At 45.8% G+C, this 14360-nt stretch overlaps 1 protein-coding gene across 1 annotated transcript in view; it reads left to right on the top strand.

Annotated features, from left to right (window-relative positions):
- The window catches only part of CELSR1 (cadherin EGF LAG seven-pass G-type receptor 1), a 182873-nt gene that overhangs the window by 132527 nt on the left and 35986 nt on the right, over nucleotides 1–14360 (top strand). Inside the window, 9 exon segments of the mRNA XM_068401357.1 lie at nucleotides 1286–1411; nucleotides 6261–6427; nucleotides 6884–7069; nucleotides 7398–7511; nucleotides 7836–8010; nucleotides 8743–8884; nucleotides 10866–10986; nucleotides 12233–12416; nucleotides 13571–13672. Coding sequence (XP_068257458.1) covers nucleotides 1286–1411; nucleotides 6261–6427; nucleotides 6884–7069; nucleotides 7398–7511; nucleotides 7836–8010; nucleotides 8743–8884; nucleotides 10866–10986; nucleotides 12233–12416; nucleotides 13571–13672 — 1317 coding nt within the window.

The raw sequence follows: 14360 nt of genomic DNA, 5'->3' as shown, positions 1-14360 counted from the left end.
CACCACTGAGTGTGAAGCGTTCACCCCAGGCTGCGTGGCAGGGGCTCAAGGTCCTGCTGGGCATTGCGCTACCGCCACGTCACTGGCACGGCTGCATCCAGACCTTGTTTGTTTGAGCAAGGTGCAGTCCGTCCCGGTGCCAGGGACGCGCACAACAGCCCGTGGCACAGCGCACGCTTACGGGATTAAGCAGCACACACAAAAGGACCGGGCTTGTTAAAACCTTCTGCACTGCTATGAGTTTCACCCAGGAATTTACTCCTAAATGAACTTTTCCTCTTTTTTTTTTTTTAACTACCTTTTAAATGCCACTTTTCTCTGAAAGGTGGTGGGTTTAGTTCATGAAAAAGACAACGTTTTTAATGACTTTTTCATAAATTATGTTTGTTCTGTAAATCAAATTCTGCGATCCTTCAAATCTGAAACCTGCTTCATGAAGCAGCATGTTGGAGGTTCTGATTCGGTTTCCAGTCCTTGGATCCCTGATCAGGATTAGTTCTGGTGTACAAATGTTCTTATCATCATAAAACCGGCTCTTACACGCTAGAATGGCAAGTCCCTTCCTTCCACGCTGCTGAAGGTGTCTGTGTAAGAGCTAAATTGCAGTTCTTAGGTATGTTGCATTGATCATGGATGAAGAAGGGAGTTGTAGCATATGCTTCAAATTGCTGTTTTGTCTTGGAGCCCTTTTTTAACAGTTATGTCTCTAATATTAGTTAAACACAAGTTTTTATCTTATGGAAATATACATCAAGAGGCCATGAAGTGTTTTCTTTAGGATGGATATTTTTTTTCCTCATTTAGAAACGTGATTCTGTGTAGTTGAAAACAATGATGTATAGTAGTGTTATTCCACTGTGTAACACTGCACATTGTCTTTCCCTGGTTAGTGTCTCAGTTAGACGACAGAAGGTTGCGAACGTGGTGCTGAGTCATAGCACCAGTCAGTCTGCCAGCCTCCAGCAGTGGGTGCCAGGGGAAGAGTATAAAAACAGGACAAGCATGCAGTGATATTTCCCCAAAATTTTCTCTTAGTCCTTGGAGATTTACAGCTCAGTGACTGTATTTAACAGCCTTTGATAGATTTGTCTTTATGAATTTGACACTTGCTCAGCTCACGTAAACTTTTGCCATCCACATTTTGCTTCACTGACTTCAAGGATATTAAAGAAAAAACAAACCTATAATGGTCATGTCTTCTTTGTACACAAAAACTCAGATACAATCCTTGAGAGCCTTTTTCTTGTTAAAACCATGCAAAGTAACTTGTTTTCCTGAATTTCAGGCTGTGCAGCACAGAGGAACTATTGTGAAACCAACTGGTGCCAGAATGGAGGCACGTGCGTCAACAAGTGGAACACGTACATCTGCGAGTGCCCCGTACGCTATGGAGGGAAAAACTGCGAGCAAGGTAGGATGCAAAGACCTCTTCATGCGTAGTTATTTGTGCATGTTTCATTACCCGTCATTATCTTCTCATAGCACGTATGTCAAACTGTGATGCTTAAGGGATAGGTAACAAGATTGCAATTAAGGCTAAAAGTCACCCGTTATCTATTTGAAATAATTTTAGGGATCACCTATATAGTAAATATGATAGCTGACATACTGTCATGAATAACAGCAGCTTTCATTGTTTTACTTACATAAGCAAAGTAGTTCCACAGAACTTGGCAGTATTTGGTAATTTGTTTATAGTAAAAATACCTCATCCCAAGCCCCTTTAAATCACTGGAAAGAATCCCACTGACTTTATTGGGCTTTGACTCAAACCAGGGATGAATGTGCAGTTTTAATCACTGCTTTCTTGGCAAGAAGGCACTCTGCTGAATACGAGCACTTTCAGTTTTATTGGGCTTTTCTTTGATTGAACACAATGTGCGTATATGTGTAAAACCTCATTAATAAAGGATGAGGAAGGAGCAGCAGGTGTGTTTTATAGGGCGTGAAGAACTTGCAGTTAGTTTCTTCCCAAGGAATCAAGGAGTCGTCTGCGTGAGGGGTTCCTTGGGGTCAGTGCAGCAGCGGGCTACCTGCTGTAAGGTGGCACCTCCATGTCTAGTGGAGGGTTGCTCATTTGGAGTCTTCCTGGAGGCTTCCAGGAAAAGAAAACCTGCTTAAACTAGGCATGGCTTTCCTAGAAACAGAAGGCCAAATTCTGGCCTCTGATGCAGATGTGGTAGGTCTTCATTTCCGTTATCCCTGCCATGACACTTAGCCCAGAATAGTTTGCAGTGTGATCAAGGATTTTGTTCTTTTGATGTATTTACCCCAAACCAGACATTCTTGATTGCTCTCAGCAGGGCATGGACCCTGGAATAGCAGGTCTCCAAACTGAGATTCACACACCAGTGATTTGCAAACCACTTTAGCACAGTGTGCCTCAGCCTGAGCCAGATCTCAGTGGTGACAACTGCTGTCCCCCTGCCTGAGAAGCAGAAGCTTAGGAGGATAGGACACATAGTTAAGTTTCTGGCTTGTAAATAAGGGTCTGCAGCGTAAGGAACAGGGGAAAGGAATGATGGAGGCCTCCTCCTATGTTCACAGAATCACAGAATCACAGAATCACAGAATCACAGAATGTTAGGGATTGGAAGGGACCTCAAAAGATCATCTAGTCCAATCCCCCTGCCGGAGCAGGATTACCTAGACCATATCACACAGGAGCCTCAAGCAGAGCCCAGAGCTGCTATTACTGCCCCTAGTGAGGTATCTGCTTTCTATAGCAGCTTCTCAAATATTTTGAGCTTCCCAGGTCTGTATGAAGATCTAATTTTTCCATATGTCTCATGACAAGTATCTTTGTCAGTGAAGTTCTGGTGTTTTCTTCATGATAGGCTGGTCTCTGTGGTACAAACCCATGGTGATGTCTCCTGAGAGAGTGCCAGGGCCCAACTCTGGTGTGACCTGTACTGGGGTGAATGGGCAGTAGTTCTATCACATGCAAAGACTATCCTTCCCTCTGTCTTTATCTTAGTTTTGAAATGGAACTTCAAAATTTGATCAAATGTGTGTTTTATTCCTCATTTTCTTATCCCAAACTCAAGACCAAAACATGAAGTTTGGGATTTAGAAAGTCACCTCAGAACTGCCCTGCAGCCATCATTGGAAACTCATTATAAGTTCACGTAATACAGATGATGACAATCACAGCATCACTGTCTCCCCCCGCTGCAGCAGTCTCATCTGCCTCTGGTGCTGTGCATTCCTGCATGTCCCCTTCAGTAACCCCGTGTTCTTACTGATGCCTCAATTTGTGGGGTTTTTTTATAGTTTGAAGGCAGCAGGCTGCTTGTTTCTTTGATGATATTTGTGGGGCAAAGTGTCCCTAAGGAAAAATTGCAAACCAAGAAAGAAATGAATTTTTCTGAAATGTGAACAAAGATTTCAGGAGCCTGAAGTTAAAGTCAGAAGGAATCACTGGTATACAATACTCCTGGCTTTCAGGTTGCTCGTTTGAGTGCTCAAAGATAATCCTAACAGCATTAGCTATTATTAGGCAGCTATTTTTTAAAAAGTCTTAGCTGTAATATTTGCATTCTTGTGTAGGAGTGACGGGCTGATGTAATTCTTCAATCCCTTTGGCAGTGCTCGATCTGCTTCAGGCTCACAGAGGACAAAGACTTTGGCAGGTTAAAAATCCAGCTTTTCTGATTGCCCACTCTTCAGAAGCTCTGGGATCTGGTCTGCCCTAGTGAGGATGGGGTGTTTTACCTTCACCAGCCTCCTAGGACCTGCTAACTTCACCTTCTAGCAGCTCCCATCTGCTTCTGCTGACACGTAGAAGGGAGATAAAATTAGGGAAAAATGAGTTTCACCTTTGTTGTAGTTTAATTCTTTTAAAAATTGAGATATTGCAATGCTGTGAAGAAGATCTAGCAGCTGTGCTGTGCCCGACTGGCTCTCAGATGGCTAGCATCGTTGCACTAGCCTTGGGCTGAACACCACGGGTTTGCACCAAAACATAAGCTGACACATGTCCTACACCCAAACTGAAAGTGACATCCCCATGCTGGCAGTGTGTTTCCCCAGGCCCTCTGTCTCCACAGTGAATAGCCCTCATGTCTTTCTGATGGCCTTTTAAATGTAGGATTCTCTTAAAAGTGTATGTAGATACACAGGCAGCACTTCAAAGTGACAAACCCTGAGAAAACAATTAGTTTGCATCACTGCATCAATGATGGCAGGCAGATGCTGTGCTTGGAAGCACGTGTGCTAACCTTTGTGGTGACAGGGATGGTCAGGTCCCATCTGGGTACATTGGATGTGGCCACCAGCCCTGCCTTGGAGACACCTGGCCCCAGGCATGAGGAAGGGCTGGGGGGGAGGAGGGAGGTCAGAGGGGGCTGACAGATGGGGATTTCTGTTTTACTGGCAGGAGAAGGTGCACCCTGGCCCTGGGGAAGGGAGGGGAGTTGGGAGGAGGTGTGGGAAGGGAATGGTATTTGCAAGCAGGGAAAGTCACCATTGGTGAGAAAAGGAAGAAGGTGGCTAATTGCCATGCCAGTCCAGTTCTCCCAGGAGCCGAGCCGAAACACCTGCAAACAGCATTCCCAGGCTCCAGCAGGTGGGAAGCCCACAAGGTTTGCATCCTGGCTCCGCTCTCCACAGTCAGGCAGACTTAAAAACCTCAGCAACAGTCTAGAAAACCACTAGCAAAGAAGTTGGAAGTTGAGGTCATTGTGAAGGTTGGCAGGGTAGACGAGGAAAGAGAGGGCTGACTTTTGCACGTGTGGAGCAGAAGGACGAAGTGATCCTGCTCAACACCGATGTCCCGGTTACATTTACAGTGATGTGGTGCAGTGCGGGCTGATGAATTGTGCCCTCGCCCAGACAGCCACAGCTCGAACACTGGATTCAACAAGTTTTGACTTGGCTAGTGGTAGTCCAGTAGTTGCTGGCATCTTGTTTCTCACAAATAGGGAGCTGAAGGGCTTGCACTTTCCTCCGACCCCTGCGCTCCCCACCACACAACCTTTCCCTTTATAGAGACCAGCAAGGCAGAAACAGCAGAATTTGGGGTTTGTGATTTTTCCTCAAAAAAATGCAACTTCATGTGAACCTGACTCCATCTTCTGCTATGATGTCATCCCTCTACCTTTTTCTAAGGACTTGCCATTTTATAATAACACGTACACCTTTGTATATATGTGATCTCTCCTACTACCAGAAAATCCAGAAGTCAGCAGATATGGTAGTGTGGGGCAGAAGGGGAGGGAGACTGTTGAGCCCTGTCATCTCACTGACCATCCACATGGGCTCAGCGCATGATGAGTTACAATGCTGGGTGCCAATCTGTGGTGGTAGTACCCAGTCTCTAAGGCCTGCTTCCACTTGCAAAAAGCTGTCCTGAACTTCACCAGCAAGCCCGTGAGTGAGGACACCAGGACAGGCTGACTGCAGATCCCGCTACAAGGTGCCACACACGGTGGAGGAGCCATATGAAGTGCTGCAAATAGCACAGAGATCCCACAGTTTAATTTGTGCTTCTAATCAGTGGCATCAACTAATCCATGGTACTGTAGCTCCTATTACCTGAGATAACTACTTTAAAAGTCCAAAGGGCGGGTGCTCCCCTATTTTCCATCAGCAAAGTTCTTTCCATTGAAGGCTGTCATCAGTGTCTCCCTGTAGGAGCTGTGTTCGTGCAAGGTTAGAGAGGAGGGCAACTCTTCAGCTGTCATGTTGAGATATGTAATACAGATGATTTAGGCAATTCCACACAAGCTTTCTCCGTGTGAAAAGGCTGCGCAGCTGAGACAGCTGAATAATCTGGCCCTGGAGTATTTATAATTAATATTTCCTGTTGCCTCCCAGCCTTTTCCTCTGTGTTTAATCTGTTAATTAGAAGCAGGTAATCAAGGATATGTTGAAAACATCCACAGCAACTCTTGCCCTCATACTTCCTGCTCTGTCCACCCACTCATCAGCAGAACTGTATCAGTAGAGATCCTGAGCTTACCTTTCTAGGAACGTCTCTCACGTGTGTAATGCCATAGCAGTGTGGAGGTGCTGCCTTTGAGTGCAGGCACTGAGACAAGGTGCCTACCCCACAACAAGGGTAGGCTATGAATCTACAGTATTGTCAGCTGCTTCATAGTAACTCCCCTAGACTGGCTCTTACTCCATAGTAGATTAAAAATAGCTCAATGGAAGAGGGTCTAGCCACTTTGTGCCATCATTGCAACATAGCGTCATTTCTCCTCTTAACCTTTGTCCTCAGGATATCAACTGTTTCTCTCCTGTCTTTTTATTTACAGCAATGCCTTCTCCTCAGCGTTTCAGTGGTGAAAGCATTATCATTTGGAGTGACCTTGACATTACCATCTCTGTGCCATGGTACATTGGGCTGATGTTCAGAACACGGAAAGTCAATGGCATGTTAATGCAAGCCAGTGCTGGGGCTGCATCCAAGATCAACATTCAGGTAAAAAACATGGCTGCCTTTGGTTAGAAAAGAATTAAGAAATTCTCCCCCATCAGTGGATACGGCCACATGAACTACGTAGCGTCATCCACCCAGCTAAATGCACATCCGTAAATACAAATGATTCCTTCAGCCTTTTACAAAGATCAAAAGATCATTGTAAAATTCAGATTCATTGGTTTAAGATTTATTTTTAAACAGAAGCAGTAGTGTGCATTAATATAGATGCAAAAAAATGTATCTCTTGATTGTTTTGGGGTTTTTTTGTGAGTAGGGTAAGTTAGAGTCTGAATGTCCAAAGTTATATGAGGAGTTATTGCAAGTGTTCCCGTCTTTACTGTTGGGCTTTTTTCCCTTTTGGGTTGTCTTAGGAAACGTTATTATCTTCTCCTCTGTCCCCTTCCGCATCAAATACAATTATGTAACAAAAAATAAACATGATTTTTTTTTCAACAGATACTGAACAACTACGTGCAGTTTGAAGTGTACAGTGGCCTGAACCAGGTTGCTAGTTTGAAGATGAGCCAGTCGCGAGTCAGTGATGGGGAATGGCATCATTTATTAATAGAGCTGAAGAGCGCTAAGGATGGTAAAGACATCAAGTACCTCGCTGTCATGTCCTTGGACTATGGGATGTACCAGGTAAGGCAGCATCATAACTTTGCCACTAAGCACTACAGAAATGTTTTTAGGAGAAAGTAGGATAAAGGATTGTGGATGAACACTTATGCTGTGAGCCATGTTCTGCAGTGATTTGTGCCTAATGAAGTTATATTAATTTATTAAGCCTAATGATATCTTATGAACAAGTCTGTAAAAAGCCACATTCAGATGTCTAGCTCCTCACTGCTTTGATATTTTTTCTGTAATCTACGGTCAGCTACTGCTTGACTCCATCACTACGGAAAGTGGGCTGTCTGTGTCACAGAGGATGATAGTGCTTCTTATCGACTGTCCTTTTCTTCAACAGAGCACTGTGCAGATTGGAAATCAACTACCTGGACTGAAAATGAAAAGCATCATTGTGGGAGGTGTCTCTGGAGACCAAGTCTCTGTTCAGCAGGGATTTTATGGCTGTATGCAGGTATGAAATGAAAAGTGTAGCAACAAACTTCAAACTTTTAAGAAAATACCCGTGTGAAAATGTGGGTTTTCTTTTTCATCCTTCCCCGAACATTTCTGTTTCCTCCATCAAAATATCTAAGAATCAAAATATTAAAGTCCACCCACTTTTCCAGGTACAAATCTGGTCTCACAGGGGAACAGCATTTGAAAAAAAAATCTGGGTTTGGCTCATCAGGTGATGCTTCTTTAAAATGTAGCCTCATAGTTTAATGGAGGTAGTGAAACACAGTACTGTATTCTGAATGAAGACTCTAATTTAAAAATAATTGTCTTTTGTCACCAGGGAGTAAGAATGGGAGAGACATCTACAAACATAGCTACACTCAACATGAAACAGGCTACCAAGATCAACGTGAAGGAGGGTTGCGAAGTGGATAACCCCTGTGATTCCAACCCGTGTCCCCAGCACAGCTACTGCAGTGATGACTGGGACAGCTACTCCTGTGTCTGCGACCCAGGTAACCCAGTGACCATCCCATGCACTCATCCAGGAGCTGGATCACATCTTCATGCGTTCATCATCAGAAGAAGAGCAGCAGCAGCAGTATGCTTGCAAAGTGCTCATCTTCTGATTCTTCCTCTTCCAATCAGTATTATCGTTCTCAGTCTTAGTGTAGCACCCTTGGAACTGCAGTCATGGACTAAGGATCATTTGTTCTAGGCAACGTATCAACCAAACAGAAAGACAGTCTCTGGTCCGAAGGGCTCTTTACATGCACCTCCCCTTTTCTTCTTGTCTGTTTTCTTTTTCTTCTTTTTCTTTTTCTTTCCCAGCCTTTTCTGCTGTTGATTTTCAGTCTCACACCCTGCATCCTAATCGAGATACTTTGAATGTTTTCTCTGTTTTGGTGCATGCAGCCAGCACATGCTGTCAGCACCCAGCACAGTCACCTCCCATACACGCAAGGAGAGAATACAAAACTATTTGTAGCACATGCCTTGAATATAAAACTGGGAACCAAAGGCACAAGGGTGCCTCAAGCATGTTAACACACTTTCGAAAAGAACAGCCCACTATCTTTTTTGCTGAGAGGGAAAAGAGTACCTTCTTTCTGACAGTGTCTCAGGGGGAATTTACTGATTATTGAAGATGTGTTATTAGTGTATAAGCTTAAAATAGATGGTCTTTTGGAGACATGCAAATCGTAAATTACAGTGGTTGCTGTAATTTTATGACCTTGTCTCCCCAGGGTACTTTGGAAGAGACTGTGTTGATGTATGTAAGTTGAACCCATGTGAGCATGTTTCCACATGTGTGCACAAACCTAGCTCATCCCATGGCTACACCTGTGAATGTGGACAAAGCTACTATGGACAGTACTGCGAGAGCAAGTAAGAGAATTATTTTTGGTCTTGGTTTCTTGATTGTTCCAGGTAGCTCTTCTAAGGCAGTAGTCCGTCCACTTCCTTTTCTGCTTTGGTTAGCTCTCCTGTTACAATTTGAGTGTTCAGAATGGATGGTATTTGCAGGCTCCCTGCCCTTTGGCACTCCTGAGTTCTCTTCCCAGAGACTAGGCAAACTTCCATATACTCAGGGGGTGCTTTTCTTCATCAGCAGCTCAGGGGCTCGACCAATTGTGCTGTGTTACACAGCACTGCATCTGACCTGTCCCTTGTGGTGGGCTTGGCCTGAGTTTGCTCTGCGCCTCTCCTCCGGCTCCCCCAGCACACACACAGAGTGATGCACCCAGTTAGGTGGCCTGGGGCCAGATAAAATGTCTTTGCGTTTGGGTCCAGTCCCTGGGCTGGCAAAAAGCCATCTCTTCTGGACAGGCTGGGAGACCTATGTCCTGTTGCTGTGTGGGAAAAACGTGCAGATTCCCTTGTCACCAGCTTCCTGGTCTCAGATAAGCATTCAGCAACCGGCCTTATCCCAGAGATGGCACTTTGATTTACTGTAATATGGGCCATTCATGATGTGCAAATGAAGTGCATTTGTCTGCCCATTTAGGAATAGCTCATGTGATGTTTCCTTCCCTTTGAAAACCACAAGCTTCTTCCTCTGCCTTTTGTTGTGTGGGCTTGCAAATGTTGGCTGTGCTGTTGCCAGATTCATCTTTCATTCCTCTGGATTAGCGACGCTAATGTCCCTTGTCATTATCTGCTGTCATCATGTCAAGTGCTGCGTTGCGGTTTTTCATATTATAAAGCATAGAAGTACAAACCTGACAATTACCATAAACAAAAACTGGCATGGTCTTTGAAACAGACAGCAAACAGCTTTTCTTTCCTAAAATGAGCAGCAGGGAGGGGATTCCTTGTGCATTATGCTGATCACAGACTCAGCAGTGTCATCCTTCAGGCTATGGCTTGAAGAAGACTTCCAGCTAGCAGAGACCCTGGTCTCTGCCCCAGCCCCTTCCCAGAGCTCTCCTTGCCAGCACTAGTATTGGGGCATCTGTGGGACAAACCTGCTCAGAAGCTTGCCCAGAAGAAACAGAACCAGCAAAATTTAGGGTTATCCTTCAGCAGGGGTGGCTTTTGGGTTGCTGCACAGCCTCCGATGAGCTGTGCTGTTCTACTCATAGTCTGATTCTTAGTCCAGATCAAAGCTGCCACCCTTCCCTCTTCCATGTCTCCAGCCACATGTGTCCTCCTCCCCTGTGGCAGACCAGGGCTGTTCAGACCCTGAGGTGAGCTGGCTGAGAAAGCCAGGTTGGCTGAAAGAAGTGACTTTTCTTCACAGGGTGAGCTTGCAGCCAGCTTTGCACCTGAGCTGGTGTCCTCGCAGGTTGGACAAGTACTGCTGCCCATGGCAGGGCTGGGACAGGAACCCGTGGGGATAGGGAGTGGGATATAAAGTATTCGGGAGCTGTACCTCAAGGCTGTTTGTGGCGGTAAGTAAACCAGGCCATGGGCTCAGCACTGCTTGCAGGTGCCTGAGCTGTTGAGGTGCCAGCACAGCCCGACACAAGCTGTCCAGCCTGCCCCAGCCAGCGCTTTCCCCAGCGGGGAACTGGGGCTGGTGGGACCGAGACCATTTCCACTAGGCAGCATGGGCCCCATCGCCCTCTCCCAGAGGAAGGAGCACATTATTTGCTCGTACAGATGTATACTCCTTATAAAGACAATCTGGTCTGAAAATATGTAGAGAAGCATTCCCTCTAGGGTTTCATAGCACTGATATTCTTTATTTTCTTTTGTTACAGTGCATATATATTTATGTATGTATTGATTGTTGGCTGCTGCAGTGAGATGTGTTACAGTCTATAAGCTGATGGAGTTGAGTGCAGATTTGGCCCAAAGGTCTTTCTTCCCACCTTTTAAGAGGAAGCTTAAAAGAACTTTCTTTCCATTTTATTTTCTTTTATAGGATCGACCTGCCTTGTCCCAGAGGCTGGTGGGGAAATCCCGTCTGTGGCCCCTGTAATTGTGAGACTAGTAAAGGGTTTGATTCTGATTGCAATAAGACCAACGGCGAATGCCGCTGCAAGGTAAGCAAAAGAAACGAGTCATGTCAAAATTTCTTTAGTTTAAAAAGTAACTATACCACTAATAACTACAACAAGTGAGTATCTGAGGCAAAGTACACACAGTTGTGCTTTGTATCATATATATATATGTATATATATGTTCACAGTGTAGTTAATCTTTACCTAAAACATTTTGCTGGCACCGCCCTTCACAAAACCATACTGTGCAGCTCTTATCTTATTTGCATTTGGAAAGCAAAACCGAGAGGATGAAAGCCTGGCTCTCATCTCTCTGAAGTGCAGCCTGGTTTATCAGGGGAGATCAGACCTGGGTGCAGAGGAGAGCTGGTGGTGTTTTGTGTATCACAAGTGAGTAATACCCGTGAAACAGCTCGAGCCAGCTGGGTGAAGAGCTCGGTGTGCAGTGGCCAGCAAAAAGCCTAGCAGCTGAAGAGAGGTAAATAATATGAGAGGCTGAATGCTTTCCTCAGTGCCAGCTCTGTCGGGTTTAAGAGGAATTTGACATGGACAGGCAGGGACAGAGAAGGGACATGGGAGGGGAGGCGCCTCCCTCCTGAAGGTTTTACAAAGGACTTCTCACAACGGGTTTTACAATAGGCTTGAAGGACATCAGAGGAGCTGGGCCTGTGCAGACTGGCGGCAGTGAATCTGGCCCCATGCTCCTTTCCGAAATGCCAGCAGGACACGCAGCAACTGTTGCGTTAAATCAAGTCAGCATGGTGCCAGCCCCGTGCTCTTGTGTAATTGTGTAATGCCTCAGATCAAAAGCATTTACAGATGCGATTTTAATACGTGATCATTGGTTGCTCTCCACCCTGTACGTGAAATGCAAATGGACGGTGCAAGAAGTTTCCTTACTGGCTTGTTCCTGCTATACAAGAGTGGAATTGCAAAGCAGGGAAAACTGCAAATCCTTCAAGAATACATTTGCTGGGCACTGGCAGCAAAGCACCTGAGGAGTAACGTGGGCCCTCTGCCCCCACTGCAGATGGTGGCCCAAACGCCGGGTTTCTGCGGCACAGAGCAGCCCAGCCATCCCCCAGCGCTCAGCTGTGCCTCTCCGCGTTGCCTGGGCTAACGCAGCACAGTTCCCATAGCTATTGCGTTTTCTGTTAATAGCAGTGTCATTATTATTCCATGCTTTGCAAAATTAGCCCTTTTGTGATGCACATGCTGCTAGAGCAGGATTTCAGAAACGCAAGCAATTTGAAATATAAGTCAAATACCCTGTGTCTATCGTTTCTAGGCAAATTACTACAGGCCCCAGAGCAGTGACACCTGCTACCCCTGTGACTGCTTCCCGTCCGGCTCCCACACGCGCGCCTGCGACATGGAGACGGGACAGTGTCCTTGCAAACCTGGCGTCATAGGGCGGCAGTGCAACCGCTGTGACAACCCGTTTGCTGAAGTTACCCTGAAGGGCTGTGAAGGTACCTCCTGTCCAGCAAGCGCTGCTGATCAGCCGGGCTGTAGTTGCAGGATCAGAGCTGCTGGCAGCGGGTAGATGGGGGGTGCACAGCAGTGGGCATGCAGCTGCATCCTGGGGTGCATGTGAGCCTGGTGGGGTGGCTCTGGCAGGGGCAATGGGAGCTGCAGCAGCCTAAACATGCACCCCTCCTCCTAAGTCTGTGCCAATATGACTCATGGGGGCTGGGGAAAAAGAAAGACCTCATAGCAGCCTTCCAGTACCTGAAGGGGCCCTATAGGAAAGCGGGAGAGGGGCTTTTTACAAGGAGTGACAGGACGAGGGGGAATGGTTTTAAACTGAAAGAGGGTAGATTTTGATTAGATATTAGGAAGAAATTCTTTACTGTGAGGGAGGTGAGACACTGGAACAGGTTGCCCAGAGAAGCTGTGGATGCCCCCTCCCTGGCAGTGTTTAAGGCCAGGCTGGATGGGGCTTTGAGCAACCTGGTCTGGTGGAAAGGTGTCCCTGGCTGTGGCAGGGGGGTTGGAACTAGATGATCTTTAAGGTCCCTTCCAACCCAAACCATTCTATGATTCTATATTTCTTTCATTTTCATCAAACGGAAATATAGCAAGCTTAGGGGGGTAGAGCAAAACACTGGTCCCAATTTTACTTGAAACCTGAGTTCATCTGCCAGAGCAGCATTGTACTGCTGTGCTGCAGCTGAAGAGGCTGGCAAGAGCCCTCGCGCCTTCTGCCCCAGAGGCTGTGCCTGGTGCCCTCTGCCTTTCTTCCCCATCTTGCCTGTCCTGCCTGTCCTCTCACCCACCCACCCTCCTCATGTGATCAGTACAAAGCTGCTGCAGCAGCCACCTAGCCACAGTGTGTGGGTGAAATGAAGGAGAAACGTTTTCCCACAATAAAGGAGCAGGCAGAGATAGGCAGAGCCAAAATCCAGAGCCCCATAATCATCCTGAGCTCTTCTCTGCCTGTACCTGTCTGCCCGCACTGCTGGATAAGGAGCAGCTGATGGGTTACAGCTTGGAAGGCACTGCAGAGGGCAAGTATCCTGACCAGGCTTGGGAATTACAGGAAGGTCCTTTAGGCAGGTTGAATTATCTCCTTGTGATTTTTATCTTGTCAGAAAAATTGCGTCATTTCTTTTTCTGCTTTCAGTAATTTATAATGGCTGTCCTAAAGCTTTCGAGGCTGGTATTTGGTGGCCACAAACCAAGTTTGGCCAGCCAGCTGCTGTGCCATGTCCTAAGGGATCAGTGGGTAAGTTCCCTGGGTAAAACATTAACTATTTTATCTACATGCCTGTTCGAGGGGGGAGAAAAGAGAAAAAAAATGTGTACATAGGGAATGGTGTTAATTCATAGATTACAGCATAGCTCATGCACGTCACAAGCAGGAAAGTTTAGCTAGCTGGAACTCGAGAACTGTTAAAATACATTTGGAAGAGTCGCAAAAAATAAATGCAAAAGTGCAGCAGATAAACACATATAAAGAACAGAAATTCTGTATCTGTATTTTCAAAAAAGCACAGTCCAATTTTCTGTTGACTCTATCAAGCAATTCTTACATATGTAACAGTTTCTAGCAACTTGTACACGATCTTTAGCAATACAGCTCCTCTGGGCAAAGATAAAATGATGTGATGATTGCTTTACTAGCATTGCAGGCTAACAAAATGCAAGTTCTATTGTAACTCTTAGCTGTTCCACCCAACATCTTTTCTCTAACCCAGAAGTCAGATGGCTGAAAAATGCATTTTATAAGCATGAGAGCCGTGTCATTTTGTACTGCAAGCAAACGACAATCTGCTTTTTCACACGCGTCCCTGAAAATGTTTATCTGGTGGAATATCAAAGCAGATTTTTGAAAACGGAGTTCACAATCTTTTCCAAAGTCTCTTCTGTGGGAAATGAAACCTCTGCCTCATTCCTGGGCCTGGTAACTCTCT

The sequence above is a fragment of the Nyctibius grandis genome, chromosome 5, assembly GCF_013368605.1.
Source record: "Nyctibius grandis isolate bNycGra1 chromosome 5, bNycGra1.pri, whole genome shotgun sequence".
NCBI lineage: Eukaryota > Metazoa > Chordata > Aves > Nyctibiiformes > Nyctibiidae > Nyctibius > Nyctibius grandis.
The sequence above is the reverse complement of the archived record's forward strand: the minus strand, read 5'-3'. Positions and strand labels throughout refer to the sequence as shown.